Genomic DNA, 21490 nt, shown 5'->3' with positions numbered 1-21490 from the left:
AAAGGGTCATATGTCACAGATTTATAAGAAGCAGTCACACCTACGGGAACACAGTCTCCACTATCTGCGAAATGTAGCCTCCTCCTTGTTCGCGACCCACTTTTTCTTTTTTCTTTTTTTTTAACATCTTTCTATGTCAGCTCATCCTTTTAAAAAACTTGTTTCATTCCGAAATCATTTCAAGTTAAGAAATGCCTTTGTACCTTCCTATCTCAACAAATCCTGGGGAGATTAAGCCACAGGCTCCATAGGCCATTTTCTGAAATGTGTGAGAAGTTAGATTATTAGGGTCATTAAAATCATACACTCCATAATACCCAGAGCTAACAGCTCACCCTTGCACTTTATGCTGCTATAGAATGCTACCAGAGAAGTAAGCTGCCAAGGAGACCATAATTCCTCCCTATAAGAGAATCCAACACTGTTAATTGCTACAGTAAATTTCGTTAAAGACTCAGAATTCTTTATTCAGGGAAGGAAGGAGGATCACTGGGCAGGGTGCATTTTCTTCGCAATAATAATTTTTTTGTTTATGAACAGAATTATTCCTAATGCAAGCACAGTGTTATTTTTATCATGACCTTTTTCTGGACTCTGCACATTTCTCCAGAGCTTTCTTTCCCTTCCCTAGACATACAAGGGGCCCTTGACCCTCACTATTAATCTCGTGGTGACTTTTCATGATCTGGCTTGATGCACTGTCTATGTCTTCCAAAAACCTTCAAAGACCACACTGCTAACCGCTTCATTTTTCCCCCCCTTTCTACATTAACATTTGTAGAGAGAGAAAACTGAGATGTAATCAACATAATGAAACACTTGGTACACATTCATTGGTCACACAATTCTGAATCTTAGCAGCTCATTTCCCATAATACCCATTCTGAATGTGACTCAAGCAAGAGAAGCTTGGGAAACATCTCTGCCTGGTTTCATGATGAAATATTAAATTATTGTTTTTGAGCAACTCAGGCTGTCATAGAAAAATCACAGAAAATTCCCATCTCTCTTTCATAATCAGTACTCCTTTTTAAGAGAACTGGAAGTTACTGACAGCCGCCTGAGACAGCCATAAATTTTTCACTCATCTTTAGACAGGGCAACTGAGCAGTTGAGGGGTAGAGCATGGTTCATGCAACCTACAGTTTAAAATTAAATATAAGAATCAAGAGTCAGATGAGGATGAGGAAAAACCCACAATGCTAAATGCTAGTCATTACTAACTCCTAATTTTGCAGCAGGGGGATTTCAATAACACTGAAAATGAATCTATCCCTTTGTGAGAGAAATTGTGGCTGCAAATAAGAGTATAGGCTTGAAATTAGACTTACATTCAAAATCACTCTGTGCCAATCACTAGCCATTTCAGCTCAAAGAAGTTATGTAAACAATCCATGCCTCAAGATCCTCACTTGTAAACTGGAAATATTTTGAAAACTGCCAAGGTAAGATGTATAATATGTAAATAGCATGTACATAGTACCTGTTAATTATGTGATTAGCATTAAAACATGGTGTTATTTACATAAAAATAATTTGTAGTTATTATGCACTAGCTAGGGGCATATCCACAGCAACAAAGTTATACTTCTTCTTTAAAAAAATTCTCATGATGATCTCATTCCATACAGTTGGAGAATTGACATGTTACTTTCTTTACATATCTTCTTAATTAATAAATGGCTAATAAATTATATATTGTTTAAAGTTATTTAATCATACAGGATTCTGAGAATTCACCATGATTAATCTTGACTTTGTTCACAAGAGCTTCCAGTGGATCAATTCTGGGGAAGTAAAACCCACTTAAAAAGTAAAAGCAAACCTAAAAGCCTCAAGTTTCAAAAATTTGCACCACAGATTCAGGCATGCTCCCCTCCCAAGCCCCTGCACCCCCACCTCTTATGGTAACAGACACTGTTGAAGCTGAACTGTAATTCGGCACACCACATTTCTATACTAATGTAATGTGACAATCTTATGATGTTTGCTATTTTCCATATAATCATAGCCATATTCATCATCCCCAACCTGATGTTAAATTAATTAATATAGTTACATTCTATCCTGGACCAATGGGTGAAAGCAGAAAAGGATTACTGGAGCAGAATGGTTTGATGATGGTGTGTGTGTGTGTGTGTGTGTGTGTGTGTGTGTGCAAGCATGTATAGGTGACAGGTAGACTTTATATAAGGAATGTAAGCTCTCAGACCTGGCACATAGCAAGCACCCTATCAGTGATTACATCCAAGAGAAAGTTCACAAATAGCTACAATATGTGGAAAGTACAAAAACTGTTTCTCTTTTAGAAGAGGGAAAGGTAATACTCAGCGCAGAAGACCAGCGAAGTTTCCAGTTTAAGTAGAGGCTGAAAATGAAAACAGAACTCTTTAAGCGGATAGAGTAAAAGGAATGGATTCCGGGTAGAAAGGGTCCATTCTCCAAGAGAAGAAGTTAGCACAGGCAACGGGGAGGAGAATGGGAAAGTGTCATGCTGTTTAGAAAGCCATCGGTAAGATCATTGACAGTAACATGTCTCACGGACAAGGTTCTGCAATAGATAAAGACGAAAATGAACGCTGGGGTCAGACCATGGAGGTTCATGAACTCCAAACTGATGATTTTGGAGAGTGCTGTTGGCCGCTGCGGTGTACTAGAAATCCCTGTATAAAATTCATTCACCTAGTCTACTTTGATTTAGTGAGTTACTATGATCAGCACTTACATGCAACACGATATGCAAAACACTGGGCTTATGAGCCAAAAAGATAAAGAATATTGTCCCTGAACGAAGCATAATCTTACAGGGAGAGAAGACCAAACATAAATAACCATAGAGAGTGATGGCTGATGAAACAGCATCAACAAAACCCCACAGAATTCATAGGAGGAAAATATTGTCTCTAGTCAGGAGAACCAGGAAAAGTGGGTGATAGGTCAAGTAGGGAGAACAGGAAGGAAGAACTGGTATGGAGGCCTGGGGTGAACTGGAGGAGGGAGGAATAAGAAGTGAAAAACTCGAACTGCAGATTACTACAATAACCAGAAAAAATAATACTGGGTACCTAAACTATGGCATTGATATGAGAGAATTGAGGAATTCAGTACACTACACTCACACTTGTGCACACACCCATACACACGCAAAGCAATTGTTTTTGTCAACAAGTAGGTCATTTAGATGGCAATTTTCCAGGGAAGAAAGGCTCCCACAAAATTTTCTTTAGAAGTAGACTTTTCCATCATTTGCCTAAGTGCTTCTTTTTTTTCTTTTTGAAAGATTCAAGTTCGTTAATTAGTATGATTTATACAAGATTACACGTACAAGCTAAAAAGTATTTCCATCTTCCCATTGTAAATTGTATCTCCAGGCTAACATAAATAAAAATGTTCTAGTTATTCTTACCACTCTATGAATCTTATCAGAGAGATGACATTTAGGTCTATTGGGGGATACGGGGGAGCGGATCTCTTTTGCAATGTGGTGTGCTTTTGTTCTTTCCTCTTTTGAAAAGTTTTATGTCTATTTTCCTTTTCTGTTTGTTTTCTGTGCAGTTGAAGGCTGCAGTCACAGAATTTATGAATAAATATCTAAGTTGAAAATAATAATTCCATTAAGAAATGAAATGCCCTAAGTTGATTTTTTTAAAGTCAATCTCTATAAAGAAAAAGTTTTTAAAATACCAGGAATCACACTAATTCTATTTGTGCAACTTATAAAGAAACAATGAGCTAGAGAGAAAAGGTTGATTTTGATCAATTTAAAAAGTGAAGAAAATGTGTCATGCTACTTTAACAGTTACTATTGTACCTTCTACAAATTATAGTTCATATGAAAATAAGATTTGCTTTTAAATATTCATTTGTACCTCCATATCCTCACTACCAAAACTCCGAAGTACAAACCAAGAAACTCACATTTCCAGAAAACCCACTAAGAGGTAATGATTTAATCAAAATGCATGTATTTTCAGAGCCCTCCAAGTAATTTTCATGCTGATTCGTATAAGAGGCATATCTGGAGACACAGTTATTGGATGACATTTACCTTATTTACAAGAAAATAACAAATAGCCTTATCATGGGCATCGTCACTACTATCACCCAGAGCTGCATTCAAATAATTTTCTGTAAAAATGATTTGAAGACAGCATGATACGTAAAGTAGGATCTCGATGTTCCTTTAGGAAATGTCTAGCAAATAGATACAGAAAATTATATTCCTCCTATTTAACCAGTATATGAGAATGCACAATCTGACACAACCAAATGGCAACTGTTTTATAAAACGTATAAACTAGATTAAGCAAAGTTTGGCAATGAAAGTTCTTTAGCAAAACGAAAAAAATTTTCATGCACCAAAGCTCTCTCAGCTAGCACATGTGATCACATATCTGTCAGGATCACAAATGCTTAAAACTTTGCCTTAATAAAAGCATAACAAATTATTAGTCTTCTTGTTGTCCTTGAGCATAAGTTTATGTTATTTTCTATGGAAGTAACTATTCTGTGTATATATATCCTATCTAATAAAGAGGGAATATGCTAACTGACCCTCACACTGTTGCAAAGATGGTAGCACCCTCAGCCAATAAGGAAGGAATATACTAATTGACTGTCCCGCCCTCAAAGATGGCGGCACCCAGTCCCCTCAGCTCCGCTGGGGTAGCAGGCGCATGGCACGCCTGCCTCCAGAGTCCCCCAGTCCCCTCAGCTCGCCAGCCACCCAGGGCAAGCCCGAGGCACAGGCAAACCTCAGTCGGCTGCCCAGCCGCCCAGGGCCGCCAAGGCTTGCGCTGCTGGCAGTGGCAGCAGCAGAGGTGTGATGGGGCATTGCCTCCAGCTGCTGAGGGCTCCCGGACTGTGAGAGGGGGCAGGCTTGGCTGAGGGACCCCCGCCCCTCCTCCAGTGCATGAATTTTCATGCACCGGGCCTCTAGTATATATATATCTCTTTATTAAAATCATCTATAAGTTATTTGCTTTGCTTTATGTACATATAAGTACTAAATCTTATGTAAGGTTATTCATATATCCCCAAATGAGGTGGTTTGTGTGATTTGATTGTAGAAACACACTGTTTGCAAATATGTGAAAGTTTACTTGAAATTCTATGAAAGATGTCACCGGTAAAATGGAGACTAAATATTTCTCCATCTATGGTGGTGTGATCTCTTCCAGGTACTATTTTACTTTTCGTTAATTGCTTGTTATACCTGCATTCAATATTTTGGACAGGACACTTGAAGAGAGATGGTGAATTGTACACTATTGCTAGGCAACAACTTAGTTCAATGAAATATTGTAGTTTGACCCCATTTTCAAACTACATTGTGATACATATATCTATAGACATGAAGAGAGTCTCTAATAGAAAAAGGTCAAAATGAACACAGTCTTTCTTTAAATCCATTCACAAGCCCAGCCTTCACATGGAAACCCAGACCTTCAGTCATCGCCATCGCCTATCCCAGTGGTCGGCAAACTGTGGCTCGTGAGCCACATGTGGCTCTTTTGCCCCTTGAGTGTGGCTCTTCCACAAAATACTGACTTCTGCACATGGGCCATGAAGTTTCAATCGCACTGTACGTGCACGCCCACATGTGGTATTTTGTGGAAGAGCCACACTCAAGGGGCCAAAGAGCTGCACCCGGCTCAAGAGCCACAGTTTGCCGACCACTGGCCTATCCCATCATCCTAGACTAGCTTTCCTTAAATGTGGTAGCATTTACACACATAAAGCAGGGTGCCTTATTCTATAACCAGGAAGCTTTGTCACAAATAGTTTCTCAATACAGAAATGTAATGTTTTGTGGGAAATGCTGTTATCATTTTGATGAAATGCTATAAAGCATGATCTATTTTAACGTTTAGAAACAAAACATCATTCTCCGTACCAATTAATTCAATCTCAAAATCCTCACTGCAGTCACACAGCTTAGACACTACCAGATAGTCCACGATAAAAGGTGAACACTGTTTCTTTGTCATGCTTATATTGTGAGACGAAAGGGGGAAAACCCACAAGTGGCTAAAATACAAGGGAGAGTACTTCAAGGACAAAGTTTAAACATGTTTTTAAAGTAAAAGGTAGATATTGGCTTGAATACAATAGAGAGTGGAATAAACATAATGAGAACTGTCACCATTTGCTAAAATTACAGTCCTCAAGATGTAACCCTACAAAATTAAACATTACTTGATATAAAGCAATTATGAAGTCTCTTTAAAAAAAAAAACCAGGGTGAACTGTCACATATAGGACATAAAAACATTATTTTCAACACGGTGACCATTAGCAATTCAAAACAATGGACAAGAGTGGAAAAAACAAAGAATCACCATCAGTCTCCAGGTAGCTTACAGCATGCTTGATTAATACTTTAGTATTTAAGAGGGTCTTTTCTGTAGAAACAACTGCTTCACCTGCTTAGGACTGTGTACCTTACAGACACTATGAAAAGTCCCCATTTGAGAGCCTGGACATCAAACTGTAACAAAGATGAATATCAGTCCACGTGTGCACAGGTACTTACGGTCATTGCAGAGCGGGCCACTGAAGGAAGTCATGCTGCAGTCACAGCTGAAGCCATCCCACTGCTGCAGGCACACGCCTTGATTGGAACACGAGTCCTCCTGGCAGGTTGTGCTGGGCCCTGTTAACACAATCCAAAAGAAACTTGGTTTCCTATTTAAAAATCCCAAAGTGCTTTATACACGAGCTAGGTCACATATAGTAGTTGCCAACACCTCAAAGTATATGACCAAACCAGTTGTGAAAGTTCTAGTTCATACACCTGAATTAGAAACAGAGAAGCTGTAATATGAATGTTTTCTGAAGTTTCAAGTGCAGGACAAAATACATTATAATAGTAAATGAAACCAACAAATAGTAAAAGCAAGCACAAAGCTTCCAGTATGATTAGGCATCATCCATAATTCTCTACCACCATTTGAATTTCAGAAAAGTGCATGGATCTCCTTAACTGCTCACAATGAATAGAGACACCATGAAAAATAGAGATTATAACTTCATGAAATTGAGATAACTGAAGAGAGGTATGCAAAAATGTCCTAGGTCTTCTAGAAGTTTCCCTGCACAAACTATGGATACAGTTATGATTGTTGGGTGTTTCCGATAGGTATGTTGGCAAGTATCAATTAGCATGCTTTGACAATTTCATGCAATTAAACATAAAATGAATAACTCTATATAAATGACATGCCCCATTTTAACGTACAAGGAAAAAGAATGCTATTCTATTTCTAAAGAATCAGAACTAGAACACTGAAAAACAAAGAACTAAACGAAGGATGATAAGAGCACTAAAGGGAACCACTATACAAACATAGTCAAGACTGAAAGCCGTTATGCAAACTATGCTACAGAATGAGGTTTCTTGCACAATGTGCAAAAAAAGGAGAAAAATTCAATCTGAACCCAAACAACAGTTACTGCAAAAATGTTTAAAAAAAAATGTTATTTGGTGGTTTCCACTCGGTATTATGGGGTTTCAGTCTTGTTTTGTACACACAGGGCTATCTACCTTGCAAGTCAGCTTTCATCAATGCAACTTTGTCAGCAAAATAAAAAAAAAAGCAAAATATATTAAATGTTAGTAAGCAATACTGAAATGAGGCAAACACGGGAGAACGTCCAGATTCAGAAAGCATGCTGCTGAAAAGGGGGAGAGAAATGCTATGTAAAGCAAATAAATTCATACGAACAGCCATAAATCTTAAGCCAAAAATGAGAAAGCGGTAATTTATTAGAATTTTACTCTATATGTGTGTGTGGGTATATATATAAAAAGATTAATTGAGCTGATGACATGAAATGAAGGAAAGTTAAAAGGGCTTCTGTAGCTTTTCCTCTCTTGGACAGATAGAAGCACATTACCGAAGGGACTGACGGCATTGTAGAACCTCAATACTAAGAATAACTTAGGGAAGGTTGAAAATGGAATACTAGCCAACTAAATAACTATAGAATAAAAATTTAAAGTATCCCGTAGTAAACACAATTATATAGTTTTTATGAAAATGTCAAAATAGACACCAGTAATTGGGTTAACTGCTTTAGTGAGTGAGAATTACCTAAGATTAGCCTTTATATAAGTTAATGTTTTTGTAAAATGTCCATTTTTAACATAGTACTTACAATCAGATTTCTATTATGGTTTTCTTAAAGGTATTCTTCATAGAAAGTTATTAAATTTAGCATAACCCATGTGAATTCTCACAACCATAATATTCTAAATACTAACTATATAATAATAATTTTGGCATAGTAGTAATAATAGTTACTATTAGTAACAGTTGTTACTAATGATTATAATAATTTCACAGGTCTGAGAGACTGAATAGATGTAATAGTTTTTCTCACCCATTGCATCAAATAACCAAGAACCACTGAATTACTTAGTTTTTGTTGTTCTTCTAATCTGTGAGAGGTAAGTGATCTGATGATCTTTATCTCATGGTAGTAGAGACTGAAAAATAGTGTTTGCTAAAAAAAAAAAAGAAAAGAAAAAAAAAAGAACAAACTCTTAAAGCAATAGTCCTTAGCACATTCCTTCTTGGGATAAGCATCGGGTCAAGGAGTGGTGCAAGTCCAGTGGCTGTTGGATCATGGGATAGTGCTCCCTTGCAGAAAAGAGCAGGAGCAAACACTGAGGAAGGGCCAGATTTTCGGTTTTGCAAAAATGATCAGAAATACAATTACAAAATGATGCTGAACTCTCCAGCTGGTAAAATTGCAACCCTACAGAGTAATCTCCTCATATTGTGAAGCAGCAACTCAGGGTACCTGCCAAAATTTATGTAGGCATAAAGACATGCTTTTATTACTTTTTTTTTTCATTATCACAACAGTCTTTTTATATTCCGGTATTACAAGAGAATGCATGCCTATGCCTGACAAGATACATTTTTCAAAATACTCACTTTCTAGAACAATATTTAAACATTGGCAGGCAGCTGGCCTGCAATTTATTTTTCCCTTTAGTTATATCATGTCCCTTTATTTTTATCACTCACAAAAAATTAGAAACAAGCCACGAGGACATTTGTATTAAGTGGTTAAAAGATAAGGACCTGTCTTTAAAGGAAAGAAAAGTGAAGGTAAAACGACAATCTCTGGAAACCAAAGAGACAATAGCTAAAAGTGGTTTGATGTCTGAGCTTTACGTAAGGTAAACTTGGGTTCAAAGCTTCTGTCATTCACTTCCTAGCCCTGTGACCTCAGGAAGGTCACCTCCCATCTCTGAGGCTTGACCTACTTATCTAAAAAAGTCTGTAATTCCTAGTTTATATAGTTTTGAGGAGTAAATAAAATAGCATATGTGAACTTAATGTCACCAGTGCTCAATGGTAGCTTTAATAATTATTTCTGTCACTTAAAAATGCATTTGGGGGCCGAGTGTGAGGAGTCTATCCAAAGAGTATCCAAGTTAAAAAAAAAAAGTCACTGACTTCACGTATGAAAGTTAACTAGACTCAATACTGAGCTGAACTGAGCCTGGTTACCAGTTCACCTTGCCTTTTATGTAAGCAGGGCAATGCCATCGCAAGCAGTAGAATTCAAAGTGTGGTTCTCAGACCAATAGCATCAGCTTCATTTAGGACCTTGTTATCAATGTAAATTCTTGGGCCCCATCCTGGACCGACTGAGTCAGAATCCCTGTGGGTGGTGTCCAGTAATTGGGTCTTAACAATTATATGGGCATTTCTAACACTGGCTAAAGCTGGAGAAAGATTCATCCTCAAGGAATGTGCAAGCCCCCTCCCCTAGCTCATATGCGGTATAAACAACATGTACTCTTACCAACTAAGATTAGTTAGAAATGAAAAGCAGCGAGTGAATATTTAGGGAAGTCCGAAAACTTCTTACATAAAAGGGGCTTAGAGATTTTTAGGTCCTTTTGGGTAGGAATGATAGAAAATACTGAAAAGATTTTTAGTTATGTGAAATTTATACTATTTCTACTAATATGAAAGTTAAGTGAGTCCAATGTGACTTGGACTCAAAATTCTTGAAACAATAATATCAAGAGAAAGAATTTAAGGAGTACTTAGAATATGATCACAAATTCTAAAAGCATGTAATTATTCCTATGACAGGTACATCTGAGATTCCTAGAAAACATATAGGATAGAAATAATCATAAATTAAAAGTTGTTAATATTGATGTTGGATTTAAAAAATGAGGAAAGTGTCAAGGCAGAAAGGCAGGGGTAAGATAGCATTCCAAGAAAAAAAAAAGAAAAGAAAAATGAGGTAAAAGAGGGTGAGATTTATTAAACCTCAGATATTAAAGCATCCTACATAAGATAGGAAGGAATCATTGTTATCATCTACTGAATGAAGTTTATGGCTTTCCAAGAGGATATAAAATCCAATCACCTTAACCAACTTGCCCACTAGATTATGTTGGAAAATAACATGAAATATCATTTCTGCTAATATTCTTTCTCAATACATCTTCCTCTCATATCATGTGCCAGTGGGGGGGAAGGGGGGATGACGTGTGTTTGTGGTTTTCTATCTGGTATGTGTTTAGTTGTGAATGTGTCTATCTGTCTTCTCTCATCATTTTTTTATGGATGAGATGTCACTTATCAAGCAATTGGTAGAAAGGCCTATTTTTGAAAAATATTTTCAGGATAGTTTGTAGTATTTTTTTTTTAATGTACTTATTCTCACGAATTAGACCACATTCAAGAGTTCAAGTTGTATCTCACATTCTTGTATCTATCCACTAGAAGGGAGTTATTCACTTAACAACTTTGTTTACTTTACTAAACTGTTAAAGGAGAAAACACAAATTTCCCTTTGTTTTACAGAAAGCGTTACTCCAAAATTTGAAAGAAAGAAAATAAACATGGTGATAACATTAAAAATCAATTTGACAGAGACGTCCATTAAATAGCCTTACCCTTCGGCAGGGTTAAAATACAGTTTGAATTTCATCTGACTTTTCAGAGAAATATATGTTGCAGAGAGAAAAAATATATATTTTCAAATAAAAAAAACAAAATCCCACGAGCTTAGGTAATTGCTAAGTCTAATGGCATTATTTGGGCTGAGAGAAAATGATTCATAATCTCCCAGGGGATAGGAATTCACATTTCTTTCTTTGCTTCTCCCATGGAAAATTTCCTTATGAATTTAAAGTTTTCAAAACGGCCCAAACTGTGTTCAACATTAAAGGAGAAGCAGCAACACATTCAGAACCACAAAATTCAAGATAATGTGATTAAATTACATTTATGGAGGGAGAATTGGCTCAAACAATCTGAGGTGTTGAAGTGAAAATTATCTCAAATGGAAGTAGCAATCAAAAAGTACTCCTACAGATCTTAGTCTGATAGAAAGCACAAAAGAACAGGAAGATTCTTGAACACATTTCTGAAGCAGGAAATACCAGTCTTGAGTAGTAGGAGAAACCAATTTTTGCTAAAACAAACTGATAATATATATACTCATGCTGCTGGCTAGATACAAACCAAAAAGTAATTTGGGAATGGTATCTAAACTTTATTCTCTTGTTATATCCTATTGAATGTATATTTCAAACAACAGGCTCAAACTGATTAACACTTGCTGGAATAAACATATTTTTCCACTCTAAATGGATGTCTATTTAATGTTATAAAGCAAGCATTGCAGAACCGATTAACACACCAACTATGTAAACTATAGAATGCAAAGAAGCAGAATATAACAAGAACCATGGATTTAGCTCCTGTTTGACATCAGGCATAGTGTAGGCCTGCAAACAGTCCAGAAAAAATAAGATTTATGGGTTGAAAGGTTAAAAACATGAATAAGGATTTCTAAGCCCTCAGTGGGGGGTTGACCAGTTGACAGAGATGAATTTTGCGGGCTAGAGAGATCTGTTCTCATTTACAGGTAGAATTGGAGTTATTAGAGTGTGATATAACAAAATCTAGTACCTTCGCATCCTCTCTCGATCTGTCCATTGCAGAAAAGGGCATCTGAGATGAGGTCTGGAAGCCGTCCATTTAGATCGACTGATGCCAGGCAGCCTTGAAAGCCCTCCTTGGCATGGACAAGTTTCGGCAAGGACTTGTATGTTTCTTTCGCCACTCCTCCTATATACAAGTCACCTGTGGAAAGATCAAAGTTTTGGTCACAAAAGGAACTTGTCCTTGACTTTAAACATACAATAGGACAGGAAAAAAAATATAGTGAGGTTTACTTTTCATTAAATTAATAAAAACAAGCTAATTTTAAAACGAGTTATTTTCCTAAAAGCACAAATCAATAGAATGCACTGAGCGCCATACAGTGTGGCCACGCGGGAGGAACATGGGCCAGGGGGTTACATGTTCCTACATTGAAATCTGAGCCCCATTATTTCCAACTCTGTAACTTTAACAATTTGTTTTGTTTTGTTTTGTTTTGTTTTTTCTGATCATTACTAGTCTCATTTCTAAAATAGAAATAAAACCTAGGGTTATGTAAGGATTAACTGAGAGAAAATACAAAAAGTATCCATCATAGTGAAAATATGTAACAGACAGTCAATAGTTGTTATTATCAAACCTACTTTCTGCTTAGAGAAGTCTGGGTTTTCAGTTAATCAGAGGTTCAACAAACTTTCTCTAGGGTCCAAAATTACTTTTTCTACTATGCTTAAGCCCATTATCCTTGCCTGTACCTATTTTATTCACTAACTCACTCCCACAATAGTCTGGATATATACCTGAATTTTTTTATCCTTTTTCAGGTTATTTATTATTAGTATTATTATTAGTAGTATTATTATCTATAGTTATACCACTTTGAATTCTTTATGCTACACTGGGATCTGTTAACAAGCTGTTAATTTCCCCCCAAAAGTTTATTGCCGTTTCTAATGCAGCACTTTGCTCTACTTTGTCATCTTCATGTGTCTAGGTTTATGAGCCATTACTTTAAAAAATAAACTGCAATTTATGTTTGATTCTGTTTCCTTTCCTATCACAGATTATTCACCATATCTAAATGACATTGAGTAGATGTAATTAATGGACTTTGGTTCATTAAACACTTAATCAGTGCAGAACATAAGGAGGGTGACCCCCAAATACCACAGTACATTGCCCCTGTCTACAAGTCCTGATGAACATACTCTCTTTAGCTACTTCTGACTTTTGTCATTTGAATTCTCTCTCACATTAACCATTCTAACTTTCATGCCACTTGATACCTTTTCCCCATTTTAACACTAATCCCTTGCACTACTCATGCTTACTGGGACCCCCCTGTGTTGTCTTCATGGGACTTGGGAACAAGGAGAACCGATACACATGCTGTTTGTTTAGTCATGAGTAATAACGCCCTAGGCCTCTGACCCAGAAACCTTATGTATTCTGCCAGCTTCTGTGAACCAGTAATAAGCTAACCGATTAGCTTGTAGGTAGGGTAAAAATCAATCCGCAGATATAACACTCTTGAATCACACTGATGAGTACATTGAGCTTGCTGAAAGTCATTTAGCCATAAAAACTGAGAACTTCAGTCCTTGACCTACTAACTAAGGCTCCAAGTATTACACTAGAATATCATTAATCCTGCATAATTTGCACTGAAGGTACTGGATGTTTTGACTTCCTCCACCTCTTAAAGAACATAAACATCTATTGACTATTAACTACTAATATTAAAAGGTGGCGTGTTCTTGGTCTGAGCTGGAATACTATTTTTGATCAAAAATAGTATCAAAAAAATTTTGATTTTTTTTCTACACATTTCCTTTTTCTCCTTAGACTTTCCTCTCTTACATTTCAAGCCATTGTGTTTTAGATGCCTCAGAGAAGAAAAATGAATCATAAACTAAAGTTACAAATTATCTTTCTATATGTGAGTCTTAAAAGCCAAGACTTTTAGAGGATTAAAGTAGAATATACAGGCAATTACATAAGAAGAGCAAAGCTTTCCTGCCTCTCCTGTGGGCAAGCAGGAGAGAAAGTTGGAAAAGACATGTGAGCTCAGTCATTGGTGAATGACAAAAAGAAGACAGTGTGCTCTGACTTGAGGGGGATCCGTGGGGGATGCTAAAACCTCAGGTAGGCTTACGGGGTGATATTGATCTGTGTGCATTTCCCCAAGAGAACTCAGAAGCGACAGTGAGAACCTTGAGAAGAAATGGCTGCATGGTAAATTTGGACATGCTGAGAGTTTAGGCAGACTCACAGAACTTCCCATAGTCTACTGTGGTGGAGGAGCAACAGAACAATTCCCTGAGTGGCACAAAAAAAAAAATAAGCAGAAAATGACTGACCTGAAGGGGTTATGCATACAAGAATGAAGGTGCTGGGTAGCAATTCATTGAGCATCTGAGCTACGAATACAGAATATCCAAGAGCAGCTCCTATGCAATCTCTCTCTCCATCCCCCAAATTGGTACCCTGGGAAATCCTCACCCCACTTAATTTAGACACAATCCCAGGGAAATAAGAAAACTAAAATTGCCTGAGATGATATTTTCACTAACTCAACAAATCAGAGCTCAATGTAGAAACCAAGGTGAGTTACAGAAAAATAGAGATAGATTTCTTGCACATCTGAGATTGTGGGCTGAGAGTCATACTGTTACATGCCAAATGTCAAGGCAGGAAAATGCTCCCTACACTAGTTTATTACACTAAAATTGTTAGGAAATGCAAGCTCTCCTCTAGACCTAATAAATGTAGTATTAGGAACAGTGGGTGTTAAATAAAGAATTCTGGGAACTGCTTCAGATATAGAACTCAGTACTGAAAGTTAGGTAGGGAACACTATATTTGATAAACAATCTTGTCCTTTGTGATGATAACCTCCTGGAGGAGAGAGACTGTGTCTTTGTTTTGCATTCTCCCACGGTGCCTAGTACCAGGCTATATAGCACAGTGGGCACTCAATAAATATTGAGGTCACAGTAGAAAAGAAGAAAGAAGAATGGTAAGGCAACACATGGGGAGAGCACTAATTCTAAAATGCATTGACTTCCTTTCCCCACTTCCTGCCACAATCCTATTTTTTTTCTATTAGCAAACTTATTTGTTGAACAACTTTTTAAAGTGTATTAAAGAAAAAGTAGTAAGCTTTCCCGTGTGCTATTAAAGAGCAGAGACGATCGATTCAAGCTGTGCAGGATACAAGCCTCAAACACACCAAGGTGGATGGGTCTGGCGTTGTAAGTAGGGGCATCATTTTCATTACTGAAGCTGCACTTAGTACCACCACTTAACATGGTCCTTATAAAGTCTTCATACAACAGACAGTGGTCTAAGATCCCCTGTTGGGTTGCCATATGAAGAGAACAAAGAAAACCCTTAAGTGGCCTGAGACCTGTGCAGCATTAGCACTTCATCAAAGATGCAGCTTCTCCTTTTGATCCTTGGGGTGCTAGCAAGAAAATGACCCATTAGCACTAATGGGATCTCCCAGGCAACATCCTGAGCATGGGAAGGAGAGGATGCCTTTTAATGACCCTTGTGTGAAGGAGAGACAGGATGGACATCCTCTAAGAGCCAGTTTCCTCTAGACTTGAAACCATCGTGTTGCCCCTTCTTCAAGCTATGAGTGCTTTTTATTCAGACCCTTTAAGCAGACCATGTATGCAATTGACAAGGCAACAATGGAATTGGGATATTTTTCACAGAAGATGCAGAGAACATGTACAAACAAAGCCACATAATCTCAAAACATCTGTTGTTGTTTTTTAATCTCAAGAGTACACTTATCTTTAGCACAAGTGCATATATATGTGTGTGAATATCTCAGATATCCATTCCCTAGAAGTTGGGCAGTAGTGAGTAGTAGGGAATAGTGCACAAGCTTTTAAGTTATATATGGTTAGAAATCCTGGCTCTGCTACTTATTGGTTGTCTCAGTGTAGGCACATTGTTACATAACTTCTTTAAGAGTCAGATTCTTCACCAGTGGAATGGGTTAACAATGCCCACCTGTGAGGATTATAAAGCCTGTGTGTGAGCACTGGGGTAGAGCACACACTCAGCCCATCACTGCTACTGGCGTGGTTATGTGGACATGTCTGGTAAGGACTACGCATCTATAGTGTATCTCATTCTATGTTGATTGCACTGAGACAGAAGAGAGAGTCCAGGTAGTGCCCGTGTTTCTCATGTAATGGAGTATCAAGGTGTCAAGCGTACACATTTTATTTTACTTGATTCAGTTTTCAGTCATTTGTATCCTAGAACTGTGTCTTGCACTACACTATGGGCAGCTCAAGAGGCTCTGCAGACAGACTCAGAACCTCTAAAGCTGCCCATATTACCAGCATTGAACCTGGTAACATAAACAGGACAGGTGCTTGATGAATATCTCCCAATTTGATAAAAACAGATTAAGGGACACAAAAATGCAAGGGTCAGGTTGTAAGGTTCATGCTGAATGGGCCTATGGACTTGGATGGTGAGGTGGAGCTTTCTGGAGAGTTTAGACCAGAAGGAAATATGGGACACATGATGTTGTAATGACATATATATATATATATAATAGGTTGCAGGCATGGAAACCAGCACAGGTTTACCCTGGAGATAAAATGAATACAGCATTCAAACGAGAGCATAAAAGGCCAGACTGGGCAAGAAGTTGCTGGCATGGAAACCAGCACAGGTTTACCATGGAGATAAAATGAATACAGCATTCAAAAGAGAGCATAAAAGGCCAGACTTGGCAAGAAGAGAATTTTTCAAAGGGGCACTGGTAAATAGTGTTGGATAAGTCAACTCAAAAGAAGGGCAATTATCAGCAGATGAGTGGATTAGAAAACTGTGGTACATCTACACAATGGAATACTATGCTGTGGTTAAAAAAAAAAAATGGAACTCTACTTTTTTAAAGGTACACTTTTTCTAGCTATGCATGCATGGAAATTCAAAAAGAATTGACATTCACATTTGTAATACCTTAACTAATAATAAAAAAAGAAAAAAAGAAGGGCAATTGCAGCTCAATAGAATATATGACTACCGGTTTAAAAACGAAAGCTGAACAACAACAAAAAGGTAAGTCCCCAAATAGAAGCCATGCAGGCTAGAAAACTAAACAAGGGAACATGAAGCAGTAATAATTTGGAAAGAAGAGATGAAATTGTAATTTAACATTGCCCACCTGGAATTTGAGCAGAAATGCCCTATTGGCATGAGGTGATGTAAACTGGGAGCTAGGGATAAGATGGTGGGGCTGTGAGGCATGGTTTGGGAGCCCTCAACCAAAAGCAGATGAAGTGGTGTAAGAGGTTTTCTCTTCTCTTAAAACAGGGGGCACAGGCAATTAGAGCGAGGGCTCCGAGGTCCACCTTGCAGCAGCAGGATGCAAGTATCAGGGTATAATTAGTTCTTTGACTCAGCTTTCCCATTTATTCACATGGATTTTTGGTGCCTCTTAAACATCTCGCTTTCATTCTAATTTAAAAAACAGCATATTTATAAAGGACATCTGCTTTGTAGATTTGGGTAACTAAAACTCCAGGGAGACATGAGGCTCCAGTAATTTCTTGTAAGTGGCACTTGAAAAAAGAAAAAGCTGAAGTAAGGAATACACACTGCCTCCCTTTCCTTCTGGCTGGACCGGAGAAAGTACAATTCTGGGATGTGAACACTGGACTTTGGACAGCAAATTTGGAGACAACTCTAACTTTTCTCTCAATTCTTGTGATTGGCTAATAGAATAAATACACACCGGCTGGAATGGTTTCTAAGAGCTATTCTGCAGTATAAGTGCATCCCCTTACCCCAGGGATCCAACTCTGCCCCAAATTTGCAATCGCCTTTAATGTCAATCGTTTATTGCATATCCACAAAGGAACACCTGCAGGTCAGATCTTGACCGTATACCTTAATACAGCATTTCTTTGGGAGGCAAATAAAATGTAAACCTTATTTTATGAAAGTGTGCCCTGTTAGATAGGAGAAACAAATCATCTATAACCCCTAGGAAACAAACAGTCACTTATTTACTTTTTTTTTCTCCTGGAAGAAAGTCAGAGTCACTATTTCCTGTGATTGCTTAAGTAAATGATATTAAATTACTGAAAGTAAAAGCATGGGAGTCATTAATATTTCTCTAATACATTTGAGCCTACAAGTAGATAAATGGAAACTTTTAAAACAAACCACACATGGGATTGAACAGCTAACCCTATCCAAAACCACATCCAAGTTCAAAGCACAGGAAATATCCAATATTGAAGTCAAAGCTGGCAACTCAACTAGATGTTTTGTTCTAAAATACAAGAGCTGTGTCCTTTATAGATCTCTAAGAAAATAAAGTCAGGTAAATTTTAGAAACTCTTTGATGAAGAGATGCTCAATGGTCAACAGTTTGATTTATTACTTATTCTCTAGCTTTATATACCATAGTCTTCCTCAGTACAGTAAGGATTCCATCCTAGACCTACCGGTGTTTGCTTCTGTAGGCGATGTCTGTGAATCATTTTTAGGCTTGTCGGGCTAAGTTCAGTCTAAAATCAAACCATCATCTTTCCCCTTGCTGGAGAACTATGTCCAGACTTCCCTGTTTCATAATAATCACATTTCTAGTCTCCCTGATACCCAAAAGGAAAGTTCAAAATTATTTTTGACTTCATTCTGTATCTCAGAGCTTACATTCAAACTATTGCCAATACTTTTGACATTCGTCTTTTCTATTTTCATTTCCTTTTCCAGTACTTGTCTCCTTTTCCCCTTGTACACCTTTCATTCAATAACTTGTTATCTGGTGTCCCTGCCTCCATCCATCCTCCTCATCAACACCATTATCAGTCTTCCCACTGTGTCTGATTTCTTCAGTACCTTCCTCTCTCTTCTAAATAAAGCCTGAAGTTAGCAGTGTTCAAGATTTTGAATTATCCAGCCTCAGTCACTGCTCCTAAATTTTGAACAATCTTTCTCCAATGACTTTAGCCTGGCAGAGAGTTAAGATAACATCAATCCTCTCCCTATTCCTAATCTTTAGTCAAACTGTATTTTTCCAATACTGCATGTTCATGTCGCTTCATCATTCTTTACTGTACATATTACCTCTATCATGAACACCTTTCCTCTTCCATTTCAAAACCCTATCCAATTTGGGGGACTCCACCAATATTCTTCCTTGTTAATGTATTTGTTTCCCCAGTCATAGGCAAGTATGACCTTTGAATCCACGTAATGTTTGAATCTCTTTTCTGGCAATTACTATTTATCCCCTAGTTCTTTGTGTGGCTGTCTTATCTTCCCATTGTTCTATAAATTCCTAAAAAAGTTATAAGCTAAGCATCACTATATTCTCATTTTCAATTAGTAGGGACTCAATGATTACTTGTTCTCATTGAATAAATGGATAAATCAGCAGGTTGCAAGCAATAATTAATCACGCAAACAGTAAGGGCATACTGAAGGTGTTTATGGGTTACAACACTCTTATTTATCCCTGGTTTCCTCCTCTCAAGAAATAATAGTTAATTGTGAGAAATATTTCTACTGACCCCTCTTTTGAACATCATCTAGTTCATTAAGATCATTCAATGCAGTGGCATTTTTTCCCCCATTCTGATAGAATTCATGACAAATTTTAACGGGCATACATTGCATTTATTTGTAGAGAGAGGCAGTCAACGATAGAAGTTCAGAAACAGTGAATGGTATCAATGTGCGGTAACTGAGAACCTCTTCATGAGCCTTCTGCAGTTAAAAGACTCTACCTTTTAGTTCCCTGTCAACCACAGTATTCCTGGCCCTACAGGCTCCCACACCTAAGAGTAATAGTATATTGTCTGTGGTAAAAAAGACTTTACATTTCACTCAAAAATCACTGAGGTAGTTGAATTTCAATGTATAGAGCCCTGTCTGAGTGAGAGAAAGCCTCCCCCAGCCCCCTGCTTTGACTTCTTGGTAATCAGTGTCAAGAACTGCCTTGGTCAAAACCAGAAAAGTCAGCTCTGGCTTTATGATTACAACAGTACACATTGGCGTAGTATTCTAAACTTCATCAAGCACTGGCACATGTAGTATTTCATTTGGTATTCACCTGGTGAGCTATGGTTCAAGGCTATATCATAAAGACACTATGGCTCAAGGCTATAATACCAGAAAATGGCAGGGTCTGATTCCAAGCCCAGGTCTTCTACAACTATGATAATTCTTGCTTAATTTACACTGGTTACACACTGTATACTCTAAGTGGCAAGTAGAAAATTTGTAGAGCTTCACTAGTACAAAATATAGAAATGTTTAGGAGTACCTTGGGCGATGGAGGAAAGTAACCGCGATAAACATTCCCAGAAGTCCAAGCAAAATAACACAGATTCCTGGGACAAAACTGGGGGTGGGGGCTCATCTCCTTGTTTAGTAATCACATGAAGATAAAGTCAATTTGCTTCCATAGCCATAAGTATTAGGTATCACAATTCTGATAAGTGGGTAGGATTCTTAAGACTCCCAAATTTGATTTTTAGGTATGTCAGCTACTTCTCAATTGCCTCCCACAAAGAGATAAGTCGGACACCTACATTCATCCTTTGTCCAACCTAATATTGGTGTGTGAACAGGTGGGGAGATTCCAATCAGTTGGAGTTCAGACATTGATGTTTTCCTATAGTGAGTCTTTGAGAGTTAATATTGACATTATGTTTCTGGGCAGGAGAGAAACATGCTTTTGATATTCTGAAATTTCTGTTGGAGCTGATATTTTTGAAATAAAATTTCCCCAAAATGAGACCTTTTTTCAAAAGTATGGTTATAAGACTCACAACATGAAGACAGATTTTGTTTGTGTGTTTGGCCAGCCTCCCGTGCGGGAAAGCTGGTGGGCATGTTCAACGGGAAATAATGAAATAAAATTGCTGTGGATGTGCATGCGGCAACCCATCTTCCTTTAAACCCTCTATGACAGTGACCCCGTGGCAGATGGTGTGGGAGTCCAGTCGTATAAACCCATGCCCAGCCAACTTCATCTCACAGCTTTGCAAATCTACCTTTCGGTTCAAAGGGATTCAAATATTTTCATTTGTTTTCCTTCATTCCCTATGCAAGTGGCAGCCAGTTTCGATGCCTCCAACATCCTTTAGCAGCACACAATTCTGTCACCCTTTCAGGTTTCATTATTCTCTCCCTGGGACTGCACTCAACTCAGAGGATCTTGAGCTCACAGGTACTGTTGCGCCTTCCATATGCACAGTGCCCAGGTTTGAACGGTGCTTTGCCCTTTCTCATTCCATTTAATCCTCATACCAGCTCTTCACAATAGGCAGGAAGTGATTAGTACCCTCGCCATACAGGTGAGCAAACTATCCTTCTGGAAAGATAAGTAGCCTGTCCAAGGCCATACAACCAGCACAAGGAGAAAAAGCGCCACCAGGCCAGCCTCCCACTCCCAGGCTACCTACCTCTTTTCCTACTGCCCCACACTACCTATTTTTACTAAAAACCATCTCAGTGACAGGAATAGAATTGGTGGAGGAGTTTAGAAATGACTGTTCCTGAAATTAAAA

General features: G+C 37.9%; 1 protein-coding gene across 1 annotated transcript in view; it reads right to left on the bottom strand.

The window, feature by feature from the left end:
* NRXN1 (neurexin 1) overlaps positions 1-21490 on the bottom strand; it is an 889774-nt gene that overhangs the window by 461502 nt on the left and 406782 nt on the right. The window contains exons 14-15 of the mRNA XM_015557923.1: positions 11958-12131; positions 6536-6655 (exon numbers count right to left, since the gene is read on the bottom strand). Of these exons, the coding sequence (XP_015413409.1) occupies positions 6536-6655; positions 11958-12131 (294 nt within the window). The remainder of the gene's footprint in view (positions 1-6535; positions 6656-11957; positions 12132-21490) is intronic.

The sequence above is a fragment of the Myotis davidii genome, unplaced genomic scaffold, assembly GCF_000327345.1.
Source record: "Myotis davidii unplaced genomic scaffold, ASM32734v1 scaffold6, whole genome shotgun sequence".
NCBI classification, from domain to species: domain Eukaryota; kingdom Metazoa; phylum Chordata; class Mammalia; order Chiroptera; family Vespertilionidae; genus Myotis; species Myotis davidii.
The sequence above is the reverse complement of the archived record's forward strand: the minus strand, read 5'-3'. Positions and strand labels throughout refer to the sequence as shown.